At 38.0% G+C, this 27,237-nt stretch overlaps 1 protein-coding gene across 2 annotated transcripts in view; it reads right to left on the reverse strand.

Annotated features, from left to right (window-relative positions):
• The window catches only part of SPATA5 (spermatogenesis associated 5), a 381,760-nt gene that overhangs the window by 308,816 nt on the left and 45,707 nt on the right, over nucleotides 1-27,237 (reverse strand). For both annotated transcript variants that reach the window (XM_030815733.1, XM_030815732.1), the window contains exon 10: nucleotides 21,558-21,712. In XM_030815733.1, the coding sequence (XP_030671593.1) occupies nucleotides 21,558-21,712 (155 nt within the window). The remainder of the gene's footprint in view (nucleotides 1-21,557; nucleotides 21,713-27,237) is intronic.

The raw sequence follows: 27,237 nt of genomic DNA on the forward strand, positions 1-27,237 counted from the left end.
ATCAACAGAATATACATTTTTTTCAGCACCACACCACACCTATTCCAAAATTCACCACATAGTTGGAAGCTCTCCTCAACAAATGTAAAAGAACAGAAATTATAACAAACAGTCTCTCAGACAACAGTGCAATCAAACTAGAACTCAGGATTAAGAAACTCACTCAAAACCGCTCAACTACATGGAAACTGAACAACCTGCTCCTGAGTGACTACTGGGTACATAATGAAATGAAGGCAGAAATAAAGGTGTTCTTTGAAACCAACGAGAACAAAGATACAACATACCAGAATCTCTGGGACACATTCAAAGCAGTGTGTAGAGGGAAATTTATAGCACTAAATGCCCACAAGAGAAAGCAGGAAAGATCCAAAATTGACACCCTAACATCACAATTAAAAGAACTAGAAAAGCAAGAGCAAACACATTCAAAAGCTAGCAGAAGGCAAGAAATAACTAAAATCAGAGCAGAACTGAAGGAAACAGAGACACAAAAAACCCTTCAAAAAATTGATGAATCCAGAAGCTGGTTTTTTAAAAAGATCAACAAAATTGATAGACCGCTAGCAAGACTAATAAAGAAGAAAAGAGAGAAGAATCAAATAGATGTAATAAAAAATGATAAACGGGATATCACCACCGATCCCACAGAAATACAAACTACCATCAGAGAATACTACAAACACCTCTACGCAAATAAACTAGAAAATCTACAAGAAATGGATAAATTCCTCGACAAATATACCCTCCCAAGACTAAATCAGGAAGAAGCTGAATTTCTGAATAGACCAATAACAGGCTCTGAAATTGTGGCAATAATCAATAGCTTACCAACCAAAAAGAGTCCAGGACCTGATGGATTCACATCCGAATTCTACCAGAGGTACAAGGAGGAACTGGTACCATTCCTTCTGAAACTATTCCAATCAATAGAAAAAGAGGAAATCCTCCCTAACTCATTTTATGAGGCCAGCATCATCCTGATACCAAAGCTGGGCAGAGACACAACCAAAAAAGAGAATTTTAGGCCAATATCCTTGATGAACATTGATGCAAAAATCCTCAATAAAATACTGGCAAACCGAATCCAGCAGCACATCAAAAAGCTTATCCACTATGATCAAGTGGGCTTCATCCCTGGGATGCAAGGCTGGTTCAACATACGAAAATCAATCAATGTAATCCAGCATATAAACAGAACCAAAGACAAAAACCACATGATTATCTCAATGGATGCAGAAAAGGCCTCTGACAAAATTCAACAACCCTTCATGCTAAAAACTTTCAATAAATTAGGTATTGATGGGACATATCTCAAAATAATAAGAGCTATCTATGACAAACCTACAGCCAATATCATACTGAACGGGCAAAAACTGGAAGCATTCCCTTTGAAAACTGGCACAAGACAGGGATGCCCTCTCTCACCACTCCTATTCAACATAGTGTTGGAAGTTCTGGCCAGGGCAATTAGGCAGGAGAAGGAAATAAAGGGTATTCAATTAGGAAAAGAGGAAGTCAAATTGTCCCTGTTTGCAGATGACATGATTGTCTATCTAGAAAACCCCACTGTCTGAGCCCAAAATCTCCTTAAGCTGATAAGCAACTTCAGCAAAGTCTCAGGATACAAAATCAATGTACAAAAATCACAAGCATTCTTATACACCAATAACAGACAAACAGAGAGCCAAATCATGAGTGAACTCCCATTCACAATTGCTTCAAAGAGAATAAAATACCTAGGAATCCAACCTACAAGGAACATGAAGGACCTCTTCAAGAAGAACCACAAACCACTGCTCAATGAAATAAAAGAGGATACAAACAAATGGAAGAACATTCCATGCTCATGGGTAGGAAGAATCAATATCGTGAAAATGGCCATACTGCCCAAGGTAATTTATAGATTCAATGCCATCGCCATCAAGCTACCAATGACTTTCTTCACAGAATTGGAAAAAACTACTTTAAAGTTCATACAGAACCAAAAAAGAGTCCGCATCGCCAAGTCAAGCCTAAGCCAAAAGAACAAAGCTGGAGGCATCATGCTACCTGACTTCAAACTATACTACAAGGCTACAGTAACCAAAACAGCATGGTACTGGTACCAAAACAGAGATATAGATCAATGGAACAGAACAGAGCCCTCAGAAATAACGCTGCATATCTACAACTATCTGATCTTTGACAAACCTGACAAAAACAAGAAATGGGGAAAGGATTCCCTATTTAATAAATGGTGCTGGGAAAACTGGCTAGCCATATGTAGAAAGCTGAAACTGGATCCCTTCCTTACACCTTGTATAAAAATTAATTCAAGATGGATTAAAGACTTACATGTTAGACCTAAAACCATAAAAACCCTAGCACAAAACCTAGGCATTACCATTCAGGACATAGGCATGGGCAAGGACTTCATGTCTAAAACACCAAAAGCAATGGCAACAAAAGCCAAAATTGACGAATGGGATCTAATTAAACTAAAGAGCTTCTGCACAGCAAAAGAAACCACCATCAGAGTGAACAGGCAACCTACAAAATGGGAGAAAATTTTCGCAACCTACTCTTCTGACAAAGGGCTAATATCCAGAATCTACAAAGAACTCAAACAAATTTACAAGAAAAAAACAAACAACCCCATCAAAAAGTGGGCGAAGGACATGAACAGACACTTCTCAAAAGAAGACATTTATGCAGCCAAAAAACACATGAAAAAATGCTCATCATCACTGGCCATCAGAGAAATGCAAATCAAAACCACAATGAGATACCATCTCACACCAGTTAGAATGGCCATCATTAAAAAGTCAGGAAACAACAGGTGCTGGAGAGGATGTGGAGAAATAGGAACACTTTTACACTGTTGGTGGGACTGTAAACTAGTTCAACCATTGTGGAAGTCAGTGTGGCAATTCCTCAGGGATCTAGAACTAGAAATACCATTTGACCCAGCCATCCCATTACTGGGTATATACCCAAAAGACTATAAATCATGCTGCTATAAAGACACATGCACATGTATGTTTATTGTGGCACTATTCACAATAGCAAAGATTTGGAACCAACCCAAATGTCCAACAACGATAGACTGGATTAAGAAAATGTGGCACATATGCACCATGGAATACTATGCAGCCATAAAAAATGATGAGTTCATGTCCTTTGTAGGGACATGGATGAAACTGGAAATCATCATTCTCAGTAAACTATCGCAAGGACAAAAAACCAAACACCACATGTCCTCACTCATAGGTGGGAATTGAACAATGAGAACACATGGACACAGGAAGGGGAACATCACACTCCGGGGACTGTTGTCGGGTGGGGGGAGGTGGGAGGGATAGCATTAGGAGATACACCTAATGCTAAATGACGAGTTAATGGGTGCAGCACACCAACATGGCACATGGATACATATGTAACAAACCTGCACATTGTGCACATGTACCCTAAAACTTAGAGTACAATAATAAAAAAAAAAAGAAGAAGAAGGAAAAGAAAGAAAACCAATTTGAAAAGATCAATACAATTGATAGACCTCTAGCCAGGGAAAAGAGAAAGTAAACACGCATTACCAATATCAAAAATGAAAGACTGGACATAGCACTGATCCAGCAGACATTAAAAATATAAAGAAATACTATGAACGACTCTTTGGCCATAAATTTAACAACTTAGGTGAAACAGAATTCCTGAAAAAATACAAACTACCAAAACTCACTTGAGAAAAAAAAACAGACAATCTGAGTAGTCCTAGATTTAGTAAAAATATTAAAATTTACATAAGCCTTCCAAATAATGAAAACTCCAGACCCAGATGATTTCAGTGGAGAACATATAAGGGAAAAATAATACTAATTCTGCACCATCTCTTCCAACAAATAAAAACTAAAGAGAATACTTCCCAACTCATTTCACCGTGCCAACATTATCCTGATATCAAAAGCAGACAAAAACATTCTAAGAAAACTACAGAATATTCATCATGAACATATATGCAAAAATCCTCAACAAAATATTAGCAGACAGTATTCAGGAATGTGTAAAAGGAATACTATATTCAAGTGGAGTTCATTCCAGGACTACAAGACTGATTCAAACATTCAAAATCAATTAACATAGTTCATATTGACAGACTAAGAAACACTAGATTATCTCAACAGATAACATAGAAAACATTCAAAATACTTTAAGATCCATTCATAATTATAAAAAAAAAAGAAAAAAAAACACCTCTCAGCAAGTTAGAAATATAATGGAACTTTCTTAACCCAATAAAGGACATTTTAATTAAAAGCTAACATCATACTTAATGATGAATGGGGATCAGGAGTTACTGTTTAATGAGTATGGAGTTCCAGTTTGAAAAGAAGAAAAAGTTCGGGAGATGGATCCAGTGATGGTTGCAAAACAACATGAATGTACTTAAAGATGCCACGCTGTACACTTAAAAATGGCACATTTTATGTTACGTATATTTTACCACAGTAAAAGTAAACAAACTTTCCCCATATACAGTTCTCAAAACTTCAAGTTATAGCTAAAGTTTCTAGAAGACTATGGTTACACACAGAAATAGGGTTAACCCTGTCTAGGGGGATAAAAATGAATCAAAGATCTAAATGTAAGAGTTAAAATTATAAAACTCTTAGAAGAAAAAACAGAGTAAACCTTAAAGCCCTTGGATTTGACAACAGTTTTTCAAATGTGACACCAAAGGTACATTCAACAACAATAAAAAGATACTGGACTTAATCGAAATTTTTTTTTAAACTTTTGTGCTTCAAAGGACCCTATCAAGAAAGTGAAAGAGACAACTAACTGAATGGAAAAATATATGTGCAAATAACATATCTGATAAAGGAATCATATCTAGAATACATAAAGAACTCTCACAACTCAATAATACAAAGACAAATCACCCAATTAAAAATGGGAAAGGATCTGACTAGACATTTCCCTAAAGCAGATACAATACAAATGGTCAAAAAGCAAATGAAAAGATGCTGAACATCATTAGTCATTTAGAAAATGAAAGTCAAAACCACAATGAGATAATACTTTACACCCACTAGGATAGCTATAATCAAAAAGATAGATAATAACAAGTGTTAGCAAAGAAGTGGAAAAAATGGGAACTCTCTATATACTACTGGTAAGAATGTAAAATGGTGCAGGCGCTTTGGAAAATATCTAGAAGCTCCTCAAAAGGTTAAACATAAAGTTACCATTGACTCAGCAATTCCACTTCCAGATATGTACCTTAAAGAATTAAAAGCAAGTATTCAAACAAAAACTTGTACATGAATGTTCACAGCAGGATTATCATAATAGCCAAAAAGTAGAAACAACCCAATTGTCCATCAACTGATGAACTGATAAATCAAATGGGCTATATCAACACAATGGAATATGATCTGGCAGTTAAAAAAAAATTAAATACTGATACATGCTGCAACATGTATGAACCTGGAAAACCTATGCTAAGTAAAATAGTCCAGTCACAAAGAGCCACATATTTTATGATTCCATTTATATAAAATGAACAGAAAAGGCAAATCAAAGTGATTATCTAAGTGAGATGGGCAGGTTGGGAGGTGATAAGTACAGGGCACAGGGTTTCTTTTTAGGATGGTGAAAATCTTTAAAAATTGACTGTGGAGATGGTTACTTGATTCCATGGATATACTAAAGACCATGGAATTGTACCCTTTAAATGAGTAAATTGTTTGGTATGTGAATTACATCTAAATAAAGCTGCTATCCAACAAAAACATATGGTGTGATGGCTAATTTTAGGTGTCAACTTGATTGAATAAAGGGGTATCTAATAGCTAGTAAAGCATTATTTCTGGGTGTATCTGTGAGGATGATTCCAAAGGAGAATGGTGTGAGTCAATGGACTCATTAGGGAAGATCAGCCCTCAATGTGGGCAGGCACCATCCAATCAGCTAAGAGTCCAGACAGAATAAAAAGGCAGTAAAAAGGCAAAATTTGCTCTTTTTCCTGGAACTAGAATACCCTTCTTTACCTGCTCTTGGATAGTGGGACTCTACGTTCTCTAGCTTTTGGACTCTGGGACTTACACCAGCAGCCCCCTGGGTTCTCAGGCCTTCAGTCTCACTGAGAATTACACCACTGGCTTCCTTGATTATGAGACCCTGGGACTTGGACTGAGTCGCACTACCTTCTACAGGCTTCCCTACGTCTCCAGCTTGCAGGCAGCCTATGAGGGACTTCTCAGCCTCCATAATTGTGTAAGCCAATTCCCCTAATAAATCTCCTTTCCTATCTATCTATCTATCTATCTATCTATCTATCCATCCATCCATCTACCTACCTATCTACCTAGCTACCTCTTTACCTACCTACCCATCCATCCTTCCACCCATCTATCCATCCATCCATCCCATTGGTTGTTTCTCTTGAGAATCTTGACTAATACATATGGAAAGGCAAAAGAACTATTTCTGAAAAAATAGCAACTACCATAAACTGCTTCACAAAATATCCACTCAGCCATTCAACTAAAATTAAGTTAGTTGTTATTATTTGCCAAGCACTAGGGATACAAATGTACACAAGACACAATTATGTCCTCAAAGCATATATGTGTATTTGGAGTCCATGTGTATGGAAGGCATGAGGTATACACATTACAGCATCTTTGGTAACTGAGAGGTCATAAAATAACTTTTCAGGCAGATGGGAGGACAGCATGTGCAAAAATATGAAGTGGTTCAACAAGACTAGAGCATAAAGTGAGATGCAAGTGGAAAAGGAGGCTAAAGAGCACAGATTTCATCCTAGAGATGATCAATAGGCAGTTAGGCTGATAGATTTTAAGCTATATTAGTAATTTCTTTTGGAAAGATCACACTATGAAGTAATGGGACCAATGAACTAAACAGCGAGATAAATGAGTATACAATTACTTCATATCTGTATACAGTAAAGTGATGAAGTGTGGTACCACAAAAGAACCACATTAACCCTACTAGTGGGTACTAGTCTTTATGTGAATTATTATCTCCTTTACTCTGTCTGAAAATATGTAACTGTAGCAAACACTCATGAAGTATTTACAGAGCACTGATCAAATGTACAAAGAAGCATAGCATATGCCTCTATCACAACTTCAACATTATTTCTAAATACAGAACAAGATAACCCTCAGAAATTTCAAATTAAATTTTCCATTTAGAGTCTGAGAGGAAGGCTATTTGATTTCACCAAAAGTTAATCAGGATCAGAGCTAAGGATAGAAATTGATGATCCTTCCAGTAACTTTTGCTATCTCTCCCATTTTTCCTCCTTTATAAAAGCCCAAGAAAAGTAAGGTATAAAAAGAAAAGTGAAATGAAAGAGTTAACCTTCTGAAATATGTAAGGAGATTAAAACTACAATCTTGATTTTGGCACTATTTCCTGGTAAAAAGTAATCTACTTTCCCAAATGTGCTTTCCTGTTCAATTGCTATTACTTAAAACTATAAAAATGCACAAGAGAAGTTGGCAAGAAAGACTGGGATCTTGGGAGTGATAGAAGACACTTTTCTGTCTAGACAACAAGAAGCAAATCAAAAGAAACCAAATTTAAAAGCCCTGCCAAGAACCAATATGGAATTAATAGCATTTCCACAGGTTATACTATTTATTCCAAAAAAAGCAATCTTTTATTTAATAAAGCATCATAGAAACTCTCAATCTTTGAGCCTGTAAAAAAATAAAATATAAAATGCAGTACAGTATTTAAAGAATAAAAACTAAAATGAATTTCTTCTAATTATCCTAAGGGGATATGAAGAATGAAATATAATTATAGTCAATTAAACTACTTCACTCAAACCTTTGCACCAGAAATGTACTGCTAATGAGCTCATCCTATGAAACTCAACTGACTGTCACATTCTGATGTTCTAGGCTCATCTGAAAAGGTGCCAGGTGAAAATATAGTAGTAAATTTTAAATATGTAATTAGTGAAAGAGACAGTTTTTTGATTATTCATATAATTAAGAAAACTGCTACATTTTAAAATGGGAGTAAATAAGAAATGTTTATTTAACTAATGATATGTGGTATACACTCAATTTGATAGCCAACGACCTCTAAGTTTAACCTGGATCAGAGCTTACTAAGGAGTTTGGGGTTATACACTTAGTCCTGAGGCTCTGGCTGCAGTTCACTTTACAAAACTGGGTTCACAAGAAAATGGAGTACTACCTCTCTAATGGTTTATACATTAGCGCGTTGTGAACCAAATGTCCAAATTCTGAAAACTAGAATCCAAAGGCAAGATCAAAAAGTATAAAGATGAATTACTTCCAAATAATAAGGAACGACCTAAAACGCTACATAAAATGAAACAGAGAAAGCATGGAGGTGAGGGGAGGCAGGTTTAGATGCACAAAAGAATTAAACTTGATGATACTCAATTTGTATATATTTGGTTAAGAATGCCATTTATCACTGAAAATTGTTATGGTATACATGGAGAAACTTATCACAATGATAATATATGAATACAAATACTAAAAGCACTATTTTTTTGTTTACCTTACTAAAATAAGAATTTTTAATAGTAGATAAAAGCAGCAAAATGTTTCTGCAGAAAACATAAAGGACTTCTTTATATCTTTCCAGAGTAGATGACACAGTACTATTATCGGCATTTTTATTCTAAAAATGTTAAATTCACTGAACATGGATTAAAAATCACAAAAGAAATCGGCTGCTTTATAAAATATGAAAAATCTAAAGGTGCTTCATGAGGGTAATAATAGACTTTATTGTACTTTGGTAAAGAAGAAAGATGAGAAATTCATTTTCACATATATCTGAAATTTATCATTTAATATGGGGTTTATTCATGAAAATTACAGTTATTCATTCATTCACTCAACAAATATTGACTGGGTATCTACTATGTGCTATTCATATGCTAAGTACTAAGGATATAAATAAAAGGTAAGAACGTGCTGCCATGTACTGTAAAATCCATTAAAAGTAATGGCCCAGCTATACCCTTTTATCTAAAAATTTAACACTTTTATAGGAAGGAGAAGATATATAATTAATAATTATTTTTCATTTTCTTTTTAAAATTTGTATTTATCTAAAGATTATTCAATATCAATTTCTGATAATAAAGATCTTTCCAAAAGTTAAAAAAATAAACTCTAGTGAAAAGTAAAAAGAAAATAACCAAAGTGAAAATTGAGTTCCTGCTTAAGGTTTTTATAATTTAAAATTTTTATCATATATCATAAATTAGAATAACCTTTCTGAAAACAAAAACTTGATATTTGTCACAAGCTTTAAAAATCATACATTTTAGTCTTATAATTTTATTTCTAAAAATCATAAATGCAAAGATTTACATACAAATAACTTTATAACAATGGTATGGAAAAATAGACAAAAGCCTAAATATTTGAGAGTGAAGAAGGATCAACCAATTACAGTTTATCCATATAAAAGTCTTTTGTGTAGTCATTTAAAAAGTTCTGCCAACAAATTTTAAAGTAAAATGTTTACTACATAATTTTAAGTGAAAAAAGCAGAATATAAAACTACATATATCTTAAGATTAACTACATTAAAATATACAAAGAAGGCTAGGCACTGTGGCTCACACCTGTAATCCCAGTACTCCGGGAGACTGAGGAGAGTAGATCACCTGAGGTCAGGAGTTTGAGACCAGCCTGGCCAACATGGTACAACCTCATCTCTACTAAAAAAAAAAAATTCAAAAATCAGCCGGGCACAGTGGCACGTGCCTGTACTCTAACCTACTTGGGAGGCTGAGGCAGGAGAATCACTTGAACCTGGTAGGTGAAGGCTGCAGTGAGCTGAGATCATGCTGCTGCACTCCAGCATAGGCGAAAGAGTGAGACTCCATCTCTAATATACATATACATACACACACACACACACACACACACACACAAATCTTATAGGAACTATAACAAAATGTTAACAGCTGTTATCTCTGGATAAGAAAATTGGAATTTCACAATGAATATTAGCATATTCCTAGATTGTAAGGATTCATGCCGTAAAGAAAACACATTTGACCTTAATGTCACTGTAATCACCATTCAGAAGCCCAAAAGAAGGAAACATTACATTTAAGTAAGTGGCTAACACTTGTGGTCTCCTAAAATTAGTAATGTATTAACATTTATATTTTCACTGGCAATATTTCCATCCTAGCACCTCTCTTGCAAACTTAAATATAACTAGGCAAGTGTGATTTGGAAATTTTAACTTTATGCACTAAAATCTTTTCTGAAAACATGCTAAATGCCCATTATACTATTTTTTAAATGTTGATAATTAACTAGCCATTTAAAACAGGTTTTCTATACCAAAGTAAGTATTAACCATCTGCAGAAATAATCTGGAGAAATTTTTGTAGATGTAATTGCCAGAAATCAGGAAACTGAATTTTTAGGAATCCAATTACAGAAATGTTGACTTCTCAGGAAAATTTTTATTATCTGAAGCAAGCATAAAATGCAGTATAAGAAAGTACTTTCACCAGTGTTAATCACTCCAGAGCTCATGAGTAACGTCACAGTACACCATGGCCTTAGGCCAAATAATAAAGTGCCAAATGGAAAATGGCACAAGTCCATGGATTGTAAATACCGTATTAAAGGAAAATAAAGGAAAAAAAATCTTTCATTAGAGCAATTAAATATGCAGTTGTAGTACCAGTTCCTATGATGAATAAATCAGTTTAGCAATTCCAAGAGTGGATGCTGTTTAAACACATTCTCCATTGGCAGTAATATTAAGTTTAAAATGTTACTGTATGTTCTTTAGTTCCAAATTGTTTTAAACTAGAAAGTGTTTTTGATTCATGTAGTTTGGAACTATCACCTGAAATTCTGACATGTGGCATTTGATGACTGGGCATCTACCTGACCCATGATTTTATGCAACAGTATGCAATAAAATACAGATAAATATTGCAGATAAAAAAAAAACTCATAATAATCAACCAAGGTTTTATAACATCGATTCTAGAGAAAGTTTCTACTAACCCAACATCAATCATCCATTATTACATAATTCCATTTGTCAAATTACTTACATTAAATGAGCATGTTCTGCTATAGAAATTTTTGGAAATTAAGTTAAAATTCAATAGTAAATTTGAAAATGTCTCAAAAAGAATTCAAAACCACACTAAGCAACCTAAACTAGCAATAAGTCCTTAGAGAATGTTCCTACCCATAGAGCACTGTTTCTCAGCCTAAATTTATAAAACAACTGTATTATATAAAAAGTTAACAGGTATATGCATCCTTTAGCTTTTGATAATTAATTACCCCAAAAATTAGCGACTTAAAACAACAGACATATATTATTTCTGACAGTTCTGAGAGTTAACTGGGTGATTCTTCTGGTGTGGACAAACTTCAATTGGGATAGGATGGTCCAGCACGATGTCACATGTCTGGTAATTGGCAGGACAGCTGGGTAGAAGGATTTTCAGCTAAGAGGGCTCATTCTGTTCCACAGGGTCTCTCATCCTCCAGGAAGCTAGTAAATATTTCTTAATATAGATAAGGCAGGATTTAAAAGAGCAGCAAGGGAAGGCAAGCCTCAAGCACTTTCAAGCCTGTGTGCATCATGATTGCTGATATCACACTGGCCAAAGAAAGTAACAGAGCCAGGCACAGACTTAAAGCCAGCAAAAACTGATTCCATTTCTTTTGTCATAGGAGTACAAAACTGCAACACAAAAGGGCAAACACACAGTGACGGAAAGAACTTGTGGTCATTTATTGCAATCACATTGCAAAATACAAAACGTCGCTGCTCCCCAAGCCATGGCAACTAAGTTTCCATAAGAAATTGTTTTGATCACTTCATAACGATAAATATTAGCATATTAAAAGACTCTGAGGAGTCCAGCAGAAAAGAAACTATTGGTTTTATTTATACCAACGATCCCAAAACTTATATGACCACAAAACCCATTGTTCGAGGAATACAGTCACTTTTAAAAGGGAAAACAGGTCCAGCATGGTGGCTTGCACCAGCAATTTTAGCACTTTAGGAGGCTGATGCGGGAGGATCACTTGAAGCCACGAGTTCCAGACCAGTCTGGGCAACAAAGCAAGACCTCATCTCTACAAAAAATAAAAAATTTAGTAAGGTGCAATGGCATGTGCCTGCTATTCCAACTGCTCAGAAGGCTGAGTCAGGAGGATCGTTTGTGCAGAGAAATTTGATGCTACAGTGAAGTGAGCTAGGACTGCATCATTGCACTCCAGCCTGGGTGACAGAGAGAGCTCCCCTCTCTTTAAAAAAAAAAAAAAAAGCTGAAAACAAATCCTTATCATTCCACATAGTCTACTTCATTTATCTAATATCATTTTAGTTTCCTTTGTTTTGTTTTTTGTTTTATTTTTAGCGAACAATTTAAAAATATTAGTTAATGACCAAGAGAACTATGGATACTGAAATGCCCATACACAATGAGGTAAAGGATACAACTAGGCCAGACTCTCTAACAAGGCTCTAAATTTTCAAATAATTGTAATGGTAGAGCTTTTGCAAGAAAGAGTACAACTGTGATGAAACTGATGATGGAAAGATGGCAGAACAGGAGTTTCTACTGCTCTTTCCTCACAGAAATATCAGCTTGAACAACTGCCCACACTTGAAAATACCTTCACAACAGCTAAAGAATCCAAGTGAGAGATTAGAGTACCTGGGTGGAGAACAAAAATAAGGAAACAGGCCAGGCACAGTAGCTCACATCTGTAATCCCAGCAGTTTGGGATGCCCTGGTGAGAAGACTGCTTGAGCCTAGGAATTCAAGACTACCCTGGGCAACATAGGGAAACCCCATGTCTACAAAATATAAAGTAAAACAAAAAATTAGCTGGGTGTGGTGGCATACACCTGTAGTCCTAGCTATTCAGGTGACTGAGGTGGGAGGATCAACTAAACTCAGGAGACTGAAGCTGCAGTGAGCCGTGATCGCACCACTGCACTCTAGCCTGGGCAACAAAGACAGATTTCATCTCAAAAAAATAATAAATAAATAAGAAAACATGCATTGAAGAAACTGGGAAGTAAAGTTTCTCATTAAATGCTTCATCCCACCCCCAACCTCTGGCAGCACAATGTGGAGAGAAATACTGTTCACATGGAAGAAGGATGACATAAGCATCCAACTCTCCCACAGATTCCAGTACTTGCCCTATCCCAGACCAAGGTCAGCCCCCACAGCCCAGGATGGATCCCTGCAGACTTAGGTTCTAGGCCTACTCAAGAGCCAGGCTTGGACCTGCAGCCCCAAACTCCAAACTAGCCACTGTAGACCCAGGCTGGTCTCAGGCTCTAGACCCACCACTATGGTCCTGAATTCAAGGCCCACCTCAGTGCCAGGTGGCATCCATTAATTCAGCCTTCAGGATCACCCCCATAGACACAGGCTCCAGGTCAGCCCCAGTGGACAGAGGCTCCAGAGCTATCCCTGTGGCCTCAAGCTCCAGCCCCATCCCAGCACTAAGACTGCCCTCCTTGGACCTAGACACCAAGATCATCTACCTGCTGACCCAGACAACAAACCAAGATACCCAAGGACTCCAGCAACAAGACAACCTACCCAGAACTACTAGACAAGCTGACTAGTGAAGGGCTTTCCCTACAGAAACCAATCTGTAAACACAAGAAATATTGTTTACTTTTTCACATGCACAGACAATAACACAAGCCCACAAAAATCACTAATAATTAGAGAAACAGGATGCCAAAGGAACAAAATTAAGCACCAGTAGCAGACACTAAACGACTGATGATACATAAACTGCCAGATAAGTATAAAAATAATCATCTTAGCTTCAAGAGAACTCAAATAACATGAATCCAGGAAAACAATGCATGAACAAAATGAAGAATTCAATGAGTGAATTAAATATTCAATAGAAAACTTCAACAGCAGACAATACAACAGAAGAATCAGCAAACTCAAACACAGATCTTCTGAAATTATCTTGCCACAAAAACAAAAAGAAAAGAGAATGAAGAGTGAAAAAAGCCTAAGAGGGACTTAGAATGCAACATTAAGCGAACCAGCGTACACATTACAACAGACCCAGAAGAAGCAGAGAAAGAGGCAGAAAATTTACTTAAAGAAATAATGGGCTGGGCACGGTGGCTCAGGCCTGTAACCCCAGCACTTTGGGAGGCCAAGGCGGGTGGATCACGAGGTCAGAAAATCAAGACCATCCTGGCCACATATGAAACTCAGTCTCTACTAAAAATACAGAAATTAGCTGGGCGTGGTGGCGTGTGCCTGTAATCCCAGCTACTTGGGAGGCTGAGGCAGGAGAATCCCTTGAACCAGGGAGTCAGAGGTTGCAGTGAGCCAAGATCACACTACTACACTCCAGCCTGGCGACAGAGTGAGATTCCGTCTCAAAAAAAAGAAAAAGAATGACAGAAAATTTCCCAAATCTGGAGAGCGAAATGAACATAATTTCTTTTAGTGTATTTGGAGTTCTTTAGGCTTTATGGATTCAAATCTCAATAAATTTAAGAAAATTGAAATTATATCAAGCACTCTCTCAGACCACCATGGGACAAAATTGGAAATCAACTCCAAAAGGAACCTTCAGAACCATGCAAATACATGAAAATTAAATAACCTGCTCCTGAATGAGCATTGGGTCAAAAACAAAATCAAGATGAAAATTAAAAAATTCTTCGAACTGAATGACAATAATGATACAGCCTATCAAAACCTCTGGGATACAGCAAAGGCAGTGCTAAAAGGAAACTTCATAGCCCAAAGCACCTACATCAAAAGGTCTGAAAGAGCACAAACTGACATTCTAAGGTCACACCTCAAGGAATTAGAGAAACAAGAACAAACCGAACCCCAAACCAAGCAGAAGAAAGGAAATTACCAAGATCAGAGCAGAACTAAATAAAATTGAAAAAAAAAATACAAAAGATAAAGGAAACAAAAAGCTGGTTCTTTGAAAAGATAAAATAGACAATTAGTAAGATTAACCAAGAAGAGAGAAAATCTAAATAACCTCACTAAGAAACAAAACAGGAGATATTACAACTGACACCACTGAAATACAAAAGATCATTCAAGGCTACTATGAACACCTGTATGCACATAAATTAGAAAACCTAGAAGAGATGAATAAATTCCTGGAAAAATACAACTCTCCTAGCTTAAATCAGGAAGAATTAGATACCCTGAACAGACCAATAACAAGCAGCAAGATTGAAATGGTAATTTAAAAATTACCAGCCAAGCATGGTGGCTCACACCTGTAATCCCAGCACATTCAGAGGCCGAGGCGGGTGGATCACTTGAGGTCAGGAGTTAGAGACCAGCCTGACCAACATGGAGAAACCCCGTCTCTACTAAAAGTACAAAATTAGCCAGGCATGATGGCACATGCTTGTAATCCCACCCAGCTACTTGGGAGGCTGAGGGTGGAGAATCGCTTGAATCCGGGAGGCAGAGGTTGCGATAAGCCGAGATTGCACCATTGCACTCCAGTCTGGGCAACAAGAGCAAAACGACTCTGTCTCAAAAAAAAAAAAAAAAAAATTACCAACAAAAAAAAAGTCCAAAACTAGACGGATTCACAGCGGAATTCTACCAGACATTCAAAGAAGAACTGGTACCAATCCTTCAATCCTTTTGACACTATTGCACAAGACAGAAAGAAGGAACCCTCCCTAATTCATTTTATGAAGCCAGGATCACCCTACTACCAAAACCAGAAAAGGACATAACCAAAAAAGAAAACTACAGACCAATATCCTTGATGAACACTGATGCTAAAATCCTTACTTAACAAAATGCTAGCTAACTGAATCCAACAACATACTAAAAAGATAATCCACCATGATCAAGTGTGTTTCATACCAGGGATGCAGGGATGGTTTAACATATGCAAGTCAATAAATGTGATATACCACATAAACAGAATTAAAAACACAATCACACGATCATCTCAACAGATGCAGAAAAAGTACTCAACAAAATCCAGCATCCCTTTATGATTAAAACTGTCAGCAAAATTGGTATACATGGGACATACCTTAATGTAATAAAAGCCATCTATGACAAACCCACAGCCAATGTAATACTGAATGGGGGAAAAGTTGAAAGCATTCCTCTGAGAACTGGAACAAGACAAGGATGCTCACTCTCACCACTCCTCTTCATTACAGTATTGGAAGTCCTAGCCAGAGCAATCAGACAATAGAAAGAAATGAAAGGCATCAAAATCAGTAAAGAGGAAGTAAAACTGTCACTGCTGACAATATGATCGTTTACCTTGAAAACCCTAAGGACTCCTCCTTAGGAGTAAAGCTCCTAGAACTATTGAAAGAATTCAGCAAAGTTTCCAGATACAAGATTAATGTATACAAATCAGTAGCTTTCTGTACACCAACAGCGACCAAGAAGAGTATCAAATCAATAACGCAACGCTTTTACAATAGCTGCAAAAGAAATAAAATACTTAGGAATACACCTAACCAAGGAGTCGAAAGACCTCTACAAGGAAAACTACAAAACACCACTGAAAGAAATAGACGACCCAAATGGAAACACATCCCTAGTGTGATTTTTGAGGGGTGTTGAAGAGCCTTGTTTTGGCATATTACCAGGGTTGGTTTTCTGGTTCTTTCTCATTGGGTAGGCTCTGTCAGAAGAAGGTCTAGGGCTGAAGGCTGTTGTTCGAATCCTCTTGTCCCACGGGATATTCCGTTGACGTAGTACTCTCCCCACTTTTCCTATGGATGTATCTTACTGTGAGCCTAACTGCAGTGATTGTTGTCTGTCTTGTAGGTCTAGCCACAAGACAGTCTACAGCGAGTCTACCCAGCTCTGGATTGGTACTGGGGGTTGTCTGTACAGAGTCCTGTGATGTGAACCATCTATGGGGCTCTCAAATACACATTCTTTTCAAGTGCACATGACACATTCTGAAGGATAGATCATATCTTAGACCACAAAACAAGTCTAAAAACTTTAAGACTAAAATCATATCACGTATCTTTTCTGTCCACAATCATACAAACCAGAAATGAATAACAGGAAAAAAAAATTGGAAAATCCACAAATATCTGGAAATTAAACAACATACTCCTGAACAACCAATGGGTCAAAGAAGAAATCAAAAGAAAAATAAAAAAAGTCTTAAGACAAATGAAAATAGAAACACAACATACCAAAACTTTGATACAGCAAAAGTAGTTCTATGAGGAAAGTTTATAGCAATAAATACCTATATTAAGAAAAAAGAAATATCTCAAATGAACAACCTAATTTTACACAACAAAGAAATAGAAAAAGAACAAATTAAGTCCAGAGTTAGCAGAAGGAAGGAAATACTAAAGATCAGAGCAGAAATAAATGAAATGGAGACTAGAAATTAATTTAAAAGATCAATATAAGAAATAATATTAAAAGATCAGTTGTTTTTTCAAAAGATAAGCAAAATTGACAAACCTTTCACTAGACTACTATGAAAAAAAGAAAGAAGATTAAAGTAAATAAAATCAGAAATGAAACAGGAGACACTACAATTGATACCACAAAAATACAATCATAAGAGACTAATATGAACAATTACATGGCAAAAATTTGGCCAACCAAGAAGAAATAAATAAATTCCTAGAAACATACAACCTACCAAAAATGAATCATAAAGAAAATCTGAACAGGCCAATAATGAGTGAGGGGAATAAACCAAAAATAAAAAAGCTCCCTAACAAAGAAAACTCCAAGACCCGAGAAGTTACGCTTCTCAAGCATTAGCATCACTTCTTTAAATTCTTAGTAGAATTCACCAAACTTCCAATAAACTGAAGAGGAAGGAACACTTCCAAACTCACTTTATGAGGCCAGCATTAATGTGATACAAGAATGCTGTAAGAATAGAAAATTACAGGCCAATATCCTTGGTGAACATAGATGGAAATATTCTCAACAAAATATTTGCAAACCAAATTCAATAGCACATATAAAAGGATCATACACCATGATCCAATGAGATTCATCCCTAGGACGCAAGGTTGCTGGTTCGACATATGCAAATCAATAAACATGATATGCCACCTTAAAAGGACGAAGAATAAAAATCACATAATCATATCAATAGATGCAGAAAAAGCATTTGATAAAATTCAACATCGTTTCATGATAAAAACTCTCAATACATTAGAAAGAATGCACCTCAACATCATAATGCTATATATATGACAAGCTCACAGCTAACTTCATACCCAACAATGAAAAGCTAAAAACTTTTCCTCTAAGATGAAGAGTAAGACAAAATGCTCACTCTTGCCACTTCTATTTAATATAGTACTGAAAGTCATAGCCAGGGAAATTAGGCAAGAAAAAGAAATAAAAGGCATCTGAATTGAAAAAGAAGAAAAAAATTGTCTGTTTGCAGATGACATAATCTTATATAAAGGAAACCCTAAATATTCCACCAAAAAAAAAAAAGATTAAAACCAATCAATGAATTCAGTAAATTGGCAGGATACAAAATTGACAACAACAAAAGTCAGTAGCATTTCTATACTCTAACAACTATCCAAAAAATTAAAAAAAGAAAATCCCATATACAATAGTATTTTTTAAATATACAGAAAAAACCAAGACAGTGAAAGACCTGTATACTGAAAACTATAAAATACTGATGAAATAAATAGAAGACACAAATACATAGAATAATGTCTAATGTTCATGAATTTAAAAAATTAACACTATTAAAATATTCATACTACCCAAAATTGTCTACAGATTTAATGTAACCACTACCAAAATTCCAATGGCATTTTTCTCTAAAATATGAAAAACAACCCTAAAATTCATAAGGAAACATAAAAGTCACCACATAGTCAAAGTAATCTCAAGCAAAAAAAAAAAAAAAAAAGCTGTTAGGCATCACACTATCTGATTTCAAAATACACCACAAAGCTACGATAATCAAGACAGCAATATACTGGCATAAAAACAGACATATAAGTAAATGAAACAGAATAGAGAGCCCAGAAATAAATCCACGCATGTACAGTCAATTGATCTACAAAGGTACCGAAGAACACGCAATGATGAAAGCACAATCTATTTAAAAAATGGTGTCAGGAAAACTGTATATCCACATGATATCCACATGATATCCACATGATAAACTGTATGTCCACATATGAAACTGGCCAGTCTTCTCACACCACATACAAAAAATCAGTTCAAAATGGACTAAATATTTAAACATAATACCTAGAACTGTAAAACTACTAGAAGAAAACATAAGGAAAAGCCTTATGGCACGGGTCAGGGCAATGAATTTTTGGATACACTCCAAAAGCAGAGGCAAGAAAAGCAAAAATTGACAAACAGGACTGCATCAAACTAGAAAGTTCTGCACAGCAAAGGCAACAGAGTAAACAGACAACCTATGGAATGGGATAAAATATGTGTGAACCATATATGAGGTAAGGGGTTACTATCCAAAATACTAACAGGAAGGGGAACATCACACTCCGGGGACTGTTGTGGGGTGGGGGAGGGGGGAGGGACAGCATTAGGAGATACACCTAATGCTAAATGACGAGTTAATGGGTGCAGGAAATCAACATGGCACATGGATACATATGTAACAAACCTGCACATTGTGCACATGTACCCTAAAACCCTAAAGTATAATTAAAAAAAAAAAAAAAAAAAAAAAAGAAAAGTGAAGTAATTTGCCCAAGACAGCACAGCTAATAAGCAGTGAAGCAGAGGTTTTAATTCAGCCAACTCTGTCTGACTCCAGTACTTATACTACAATAAATACTTTATTTATGTTGAAAAAAATAAAATAAGGAAGCAGCTTCCCTCTCTACCTATCCAGAGGTAGATCTGGAGTTATCTCTTTTTAGCTGGGTACCTTGAGGAACCTGCCTTTTCTAAGGCTTAGTTTTTTCATTCATAGAATGAAGGCAATTCATTTATCCAATAAAGATGTCCTAAGCCCCAAAAAAAAAAAAAAAAAAAAAAAAAAAAGAAACTCAAACACTCAAAAGCAAAAAAACAAAAAAAACAACCTGATTAAAAATGGGCAAAGGATTTGAGTAACATTTGTTAAAAGAAGACATACAAATGGCTAACTGGTATATGAAAATATGTTCAACACCACTAATCATTAGGGTAATGCTTATCAAAACTATAATGAGATATCACCTCACAACTGTTAGGAAGGCCATTACCAAAAAGATGAAAGATAAGTGTTGCCAAGGATATGGAGAAAAAGAAACGCTTGTACACTGTTGGTGGGAATGTAAAGTGGTACAGACATTATGGAAAACGGTATGGTGGTTCCTCAAAATATTAAGTTACCAAAATATTCAGCAATCCTGCTACTGGGTAATTATCGAAAGGAAATGAAGTATCTCAAAGCGATATCTGCACTCTCATGTTCACTACAGCATTATTCACAACATCCAAGATAGGGAATCAATCTAAGTGTCCCTCAACAGATGAACAGAGAAAGAAAATGTGGTATAATGGTATAAAGAAATGTGGCATAATGGAATATTATTTGGCCTTATAAAAAGAAGAAAATACTGTCACTTATAATAACATGGATGAATCTGGGGAACATTATGCCTACTGAAATAAGTTAAGGTACACAGAAAGACAAATGATCTTACTCATATGTGAAAAAAGCTAATTCCAAAAGGTTGTATACAGTATGATTCCATTTATATAAAGGTTCTGAAATAAAAATTCAGAAATGAGGGGAGGAATGAGGTGGGTGTGATTATAAAAGACAACATGAGGGATCTTTGTGGTGATGGAACTACTCAGTATCTGTGATGAATACACAAACCTTTTCATGAGATAAAATTGTATAAAACTAAATAAACACATACACACAAGTAAAACTGAAAAAATCTGAGTAAGATCAATGGATTGTATCAATAGGGGTATCCTGGTTGTAGTATTGTAATATAGTTTTTTGGGTGTTTCGTTTTTTTGTTTTTGAGACAGGGTCTCACTCTGTCACCCAGGCTGAAGTGCAGTGGCACAACCATGGCTCAGTGCAGCCTCAACATTCCCCAGGGCTCAGATGATCCTCCCACCTCAGCTGTAGCTGGGACTACAGGTGTGCACCACCACACTCAACTAATTTTCGTACTTTTTGTAGAGATGGGGTTTTACCATGTTGCCCAGGCTGGTCTCAAACTCCTGGGCCCAAGTGATCCGCCCACCTCGGCCTCCCAAAGTGCTGGGATTACAGCCATGAGCCACTGTACCCAGCCTGTACTACAGTTTTGCAAGATGTTGCCATTGGAGGAAACTGGGTATAGGATACACAGAATCTCCCTATATTACTTCGTATAACTGCACTGAATTTACAGCTATCTCAATAAAACTTTCAATTAAGAAAAATTTTTTTTAAACTTTAGCCTAGGAAGTCAGTCTCCCTGGACTCTAAATTTTTTTCAGAGTTTAATTCAAACAGTGTAGCTAGTGTGGGACATAAATGACTTACATTTGGGACATCAATTGCTATTTCCCTCATGGCACTGGGTCTGATGTCATTCATTGCCTGCAAGAAATCATTCAGAGTAATCTTCACCAGTCCAGCCACCTTGACATCGGGGAGATTAGGCTGTTTTTTCAGGATTCTCCGCAAGGCACAGAGACCTACAAAGAGAGGAAAGTAACACAAGATTTGTCTTTTCCTTCATAAATACAGACTGAATTGATGGCTCCGGTGGCCCATCTGGAGTGGCCACCGTGAAGACACTGGCTGCAGTGGGGGAGGCATGGCCAGGGCTGCGTACTCCATGAAGCCAGTGGGAGCTGGGAACAGGTAGGAGCCCTGCTCTTTTCCAAGTTGGTGGGGCATGAGCCCCACTCACCCAGGCACAGCTGCAGCCGCCCAGCCATGGCTGTGGACCCAGGTATCCCTCCACTCTTGAGAACCCAGGAAGCACCCCCTGCCCCAACAGGCTCCAAAGTGCCTGCTTCTACTGCCTGGCCTCTCCCCAGTCCCAGAAAAACTTTTTGCCTGCTCTGATTTCAGACCAAAGTTAAGGCTGAGCCAAGCCACTCTCATGACCCACCTAGGTGTTCATGTGCTCAAGGTGGCACTGACACGCCAGCTCCCTTCCACCTTGGTCCCCTCCAGACTTTGGGTGCCAGTGAGTATGGGAGGGAGGCTGAGGGTGGTTCGGCGCAGTCCTGCAAGCGCCCCTCAGCATGAACAGCCCGGGCACCATGGACAACATGATTGATGGCAGCAGGAGGCAGAGAGGCTCCTGGGCAGAAAGGAGTGAGTCCCTGGTGAAGCCCCACCTTTAAGCCAGGGACAGCCTGAAGCATGGAGGGCAGGCTGTCAGAGCTGTGTAGAGTCTGCAGCCGAGAGCAACAACTTATGGTGCTTTTTCTGGGCCTACCCATGGCCGCCCATGGACCAATCAGCATGCACTTCCTCCCTTCTGAAGCCCATAAAAACCCGACTCAGCCAGACTCACTGGGACGTCAGGACTACCAGCTGTGAGAAGGAGCTACCCACTCTGGGTCTCCTCGCCACTAAGAGCAGGACATTTGCTGGGACACCCTGCCTATGGAAAGGAGCCACCCACTCCGGGTCTCCTTTCCGCTGAGAACTAGACACTCGTTGGGGCAACCTGCTTGCAGAAAGGAGCCACCCACTCCAGGTCTCCTCTCTGCTGAGAGCTGGACACTCATCAGGCTGACCAGCTTGAGGATAGGAGCTACTCACTCTGGGTCTCCTCTCCGCTGAGAACTGGACACTTGCTGGGATGCCACGTAGGAGCTACCCATTCCAGTCTCCTCTTCACTGAGAGCTGGACATGCATTGGGACAACCTGCCTACAGAAAGAAGCTACCCACTCTGGGTCTCCTCTCCACTGAGAGCAGGACACTCGTTCGGATGACCCACCTGCAGAAAGGAGCCACCCACTCCAGGTGTCCTCTCTGCCGAAAGCTAGACATTTGTGAGGACGGCCTGCCTGTGGACAGGAGCTACCCCCTCCAGGTATCCTCTCTGCTGAGAGCTGGACACTCGTCAGGACGACCTGATGGCAGAAGGACCTACCCACTTCAGGTCTCCTGAGAGCTGTTCTGTTGCTCAATGAAGCTCCTCTCTGCCTTGCTCACCCTCCAGCTGTCCACATACCACATTCTTCCTAAAGGCTGGACAAGAACTCAACACCTACCAAATGGCAGGACTGAAAGAGCTGTAACACAAACAGGACTGAAACATGCCCACTGGTCACCACATTTTGGGCAACAAGAAGAGGAGCTGTGGCTCTTTGGGGAGCCCAGACGCAAGGGCTGTGATCAGAGCTGTGATACCAGAGCTGTGACATTCCTTTGGGGCTCTGCTGTTTCCAACATCTCCAAGCTTCCAGGTACCACCACGTTACCTGGTGCCCACAGTGGAAAACACTTGTGGTATGCCTGGTCCAGCCACATCCTCACACAGAGCCGGCACCTGTGCCTGCACCTGGAGCTGTCCACTCCACTGCAGCCAGCATGCCTGGCTGTGTGCAGTGGCCAGACCTTGGGCTCACTCACACCCGCTTCACTGCTCTGCGCCTGGCTCACCCTTGGCAGGTGTAGGATCCAGGTCGATAGCACAAGCCAAGTACAGCCTGCTGGACCAAGTGGGCAGAACAAGCCCAGTGGGCCCGAGGATAACTCAGGCAGAGGTGCCACCGGCCACAGAGGCTTCTGGCTGGAAAAGTGACATCCTAAGGATCCTGTGACAGAATTATCACCAATAAAAATAATAGAAAACCCAAACCCCATGCAAGATTACAGCATTTAAAACATTTTGTCCTTGTAGGGGAGGGGATGAGAGGTGGGAAGGGAGGTGGAAGAATGTGAAGGATAAATGTAAAAATCTAAGCACTTAGTTTTGGCAATGAAAATATGACAAATATTTAATATGAGAAAGCATTATTTACAAATACAAAATAGAATTTACAAAACAACATCCATAAAAAAAGCCATAATGATTTATCGAAATAATTTGTTTGGGGAACTTCTTTTAAAAGAGCAAAATATTAAAATTAAAACATGCTTTTGCCCCTGCCCTTTTGGTAAATACATTCAAACTAGAATTACAAAGTTTTAAGGTATTGGGGAAACACATGCAGGGAAACATTCAGGTGGCAGTTGGAAATGTGATTTTGGAATACAAGAGCAAAGCAAACTTCAGAGTGATGTGCATACACGTAAGATTTGATATTATAGCAATGCAGAGATCTATAGGGGAGGCTAGTGAGGGGGTCAGGGATGGAGGAATAAGTGTAGAAGGCTCAATCTTAGGAAAGCCCATCAATTGAATAGCATAGAAAGAAACGATGTTTTAAAAAGGAGAGAAAAAATAGGATGACGTAGAATAAAAGGTACTAAAGCAGCCAGGAAGATAGTCAACAAAGTCAAATTTAGAGAGATCCAAAATAAATTCAAAGATATCATGCTGACTTGAGAAGTTAGATACTAAGTTCTTTGTCTTTGCTATTTGCTTGAAATTTAAACATTGACAAGAGTGAATGTCCTCTCCATCAGGCTGTGCAATTTACAGCCCTTTGATCTGTGATAACCTTTAGTCTAGAAGACAGTAAGTCACTATATGCTCTTTGTGTTAAGAGTGTTTAATAAAATTCCACTTTGAAGGAGTTTAATCTCAGAGATCTCTCAGAAATCCAGTCTGAATATCTAAAGTTATCCTGGAACACCAGCTAGCTCCCATGATTTTTTAACCTTTCTTGTTCAAAACACTATACCTCAATACATTTTTACTAAATTAAAATGATACCACTCCATCATTTTGTTTTCACTTATTTGAACTTTTATATATAAACAGAAGCATTAATAAAAAGAAAGAAGACACAAAACTCCACAAAACAGAGGGTTGGGTATCTTTCTCTACCAAGAAAAAGCAGTGAATAGTACAAACATACTCCAAAAATAGATCCCCTGCTTCCTGAAGACAGCAAGTCACTTATTTAGGACATCTTACAAATACCCACTTGCTTTTTCTGCCTTCCAAAATGCTGAAAGATGGTTCTTCACATCTCTTGCACTTCTGCTTGACAGTAAAATCACTGACTGCCTCTGTTCAAGACTATCTTTTAAAGGATGTTGGTATGCAGGAAAAGAAAGTGTCTCTCTCCAAAGCAAAGGATAGACATGTTTACTGTCCATTATAAAAGATTCAGGTTCTACAATTCAAGGCTCCCCTACTGTGATGCAAGCCTATACAGGCTCAGGTGTCAGGCTCTGTATCACTCAGTGAAAACTGAGGCTCGGGAACTGGTGCGAATGCTGCTACTCTAGCTAATTATATTGCTGCCACATTCTGTCCTTTGACTCTTCTGCAGCCACTCACAAAATTTGTTAGAATAGAGTAAAAGTAGAGTAAAATCTCAGACCCTTTACAATTCTTGACATGTTTATGTTTGCTATGCTTTGAATGTTTTTGTCTCCTCCAAAACTTATGTTAAAACTTAATCCCTAATGACACACTGATGGGAGGTGAGGCCTAATGAGAGGTGTCTCCACCCTCATGAATGGATTAATACAGCTATAAAAAGGGCTTGCCCTTTTTCTTACCCTTCTGCTATGTGAGGACACAACATTCCTCTCCTTTAGAGAATAGGGCATTCAAGGCACCGTCCTGGATGCAAAGAGACTGAGCCCAAACCTGCCAGCACCTTGATCTTGGACTTTCCAGCCTCCAGAACTGTGAGAAATGAATTTCTGTTCTTTGTAAATTACCAAGTGTGTGGTATTTTGTTATAGCAGCACAAACTGGACTAAGACGATAAATTGGGTTGGTTTACTACTTGACATCCTCATTAGTTAAATGGAGCAGAAGCATTAAAAAATATTCAGTGATAAAGACAGTCCCTGACTTAGGATTCAACTTAAGACTTTTCAACTTTATGGCCAGGTGTGGTGGCTCATGCCTGTAATCCCACCACTTTGGGAGGCCGAGGCAGGCAGATCACCTGAGGTCGAGAGTTCGAGACCAGCCTGACCAACATGGAGAAACCATGTCTCTACTAAAAATACAAAATTAGCTGGGTGTGGTGGTGCATGCCTGTAATCCTAGCTACTTGGGAGGCTGAGGCAGGAGAATCGCTTGAACCCAGGAGGCAGAGGTTGCGGTGAGCCAAGATCGCACCATTGCACTCCAGCCTGGGCAACAAGGGGAAAACTCCGTCTCAAAAAAAAAAAAGAGTTTCCCCTTTACAATGGTACAAAAGCAATATGAATTCAGTAATTTTCTTGCAACGCTGGGCAGCTGCAGCAAGCTACAGTTCCAAGTCAGCCACACACATACTTTGACTCACAAGTTTTTTCAGGACATATCCCCGTCATAAGTTGAGGAGTATCTATGCAGTGCTATGTTGTATCAAACAGTACCTTGTAGCCTGGGACAATTTAAGCTGTTCCTAAAATATCTAACATAAATGGATGTAATCAAAATACTTCAATGCCAGATAGTATCTGGCAATACTTGCCAATATTTCTAATTTGGACCAGATACATCACCCTACTGAGACAGAAAAACTGAAACAGGAAAAATGGTCTAGTAATTTTCCTGCCACATTTTTTTATATCATGCAAACATAAAATCTGACAATAAATGATACATTATTTTCATTTAAGGAAGGGGTCTAGAAAACGCAGGCAATATGTGGTTTTTAAAAGTATATTTAATATTATAATATAAACATGTTTATAAAATAACAAAATATCTATTATGTCTAATACAAACTACAGAATTTAAGCTGGATAAAATCTCCACTCCTCTGAACATAGAAAGAAAATAGTAATTCACAGGAGGAAAACAAAGGCAAGAGAAACATGGAATTTTTCAAAAGTTAAAAAATAGTGAAGTACAAGCTGGGCACGGTGGCTCACACCTGTAATCCCAACACTTTGGGAGGCTGAGACGGGTGGATAGCTTGCATCCAGGAGTCCAAGACTAGCCTAGGCAACATTGTGTGACCTCATCTCTAAAAAAAATTAAAAAATTAGCCAGGCTTCGTGGCTTGTGCCTGTAGTCCTAGCTACATGCAATGACTGTTTGAGCCCAGGAAGTCAAGACTGCAGTGAGCCATCATCATGCTACTGCACTCAGCCACTAAACTTGGGTGACAGGTGAGACCCTGTCTCCAAAA

The sequence above is a fragment of the Nomascus leucogenys genome, chromosome 7b (assembly GCF_006542625.1).
Source record: "Nomascus leucogenys isolate Asia chromosome 7b, Asia_NLE_v1, whole genome shotgun sequence".
In the NCBI taxonomy this organism is placed as follows: Eukaryota; Metazoa; Chordata; class Mammalia; order Primates; family Hylobatidae; genus Nomascus; species Nomascus leucogenys.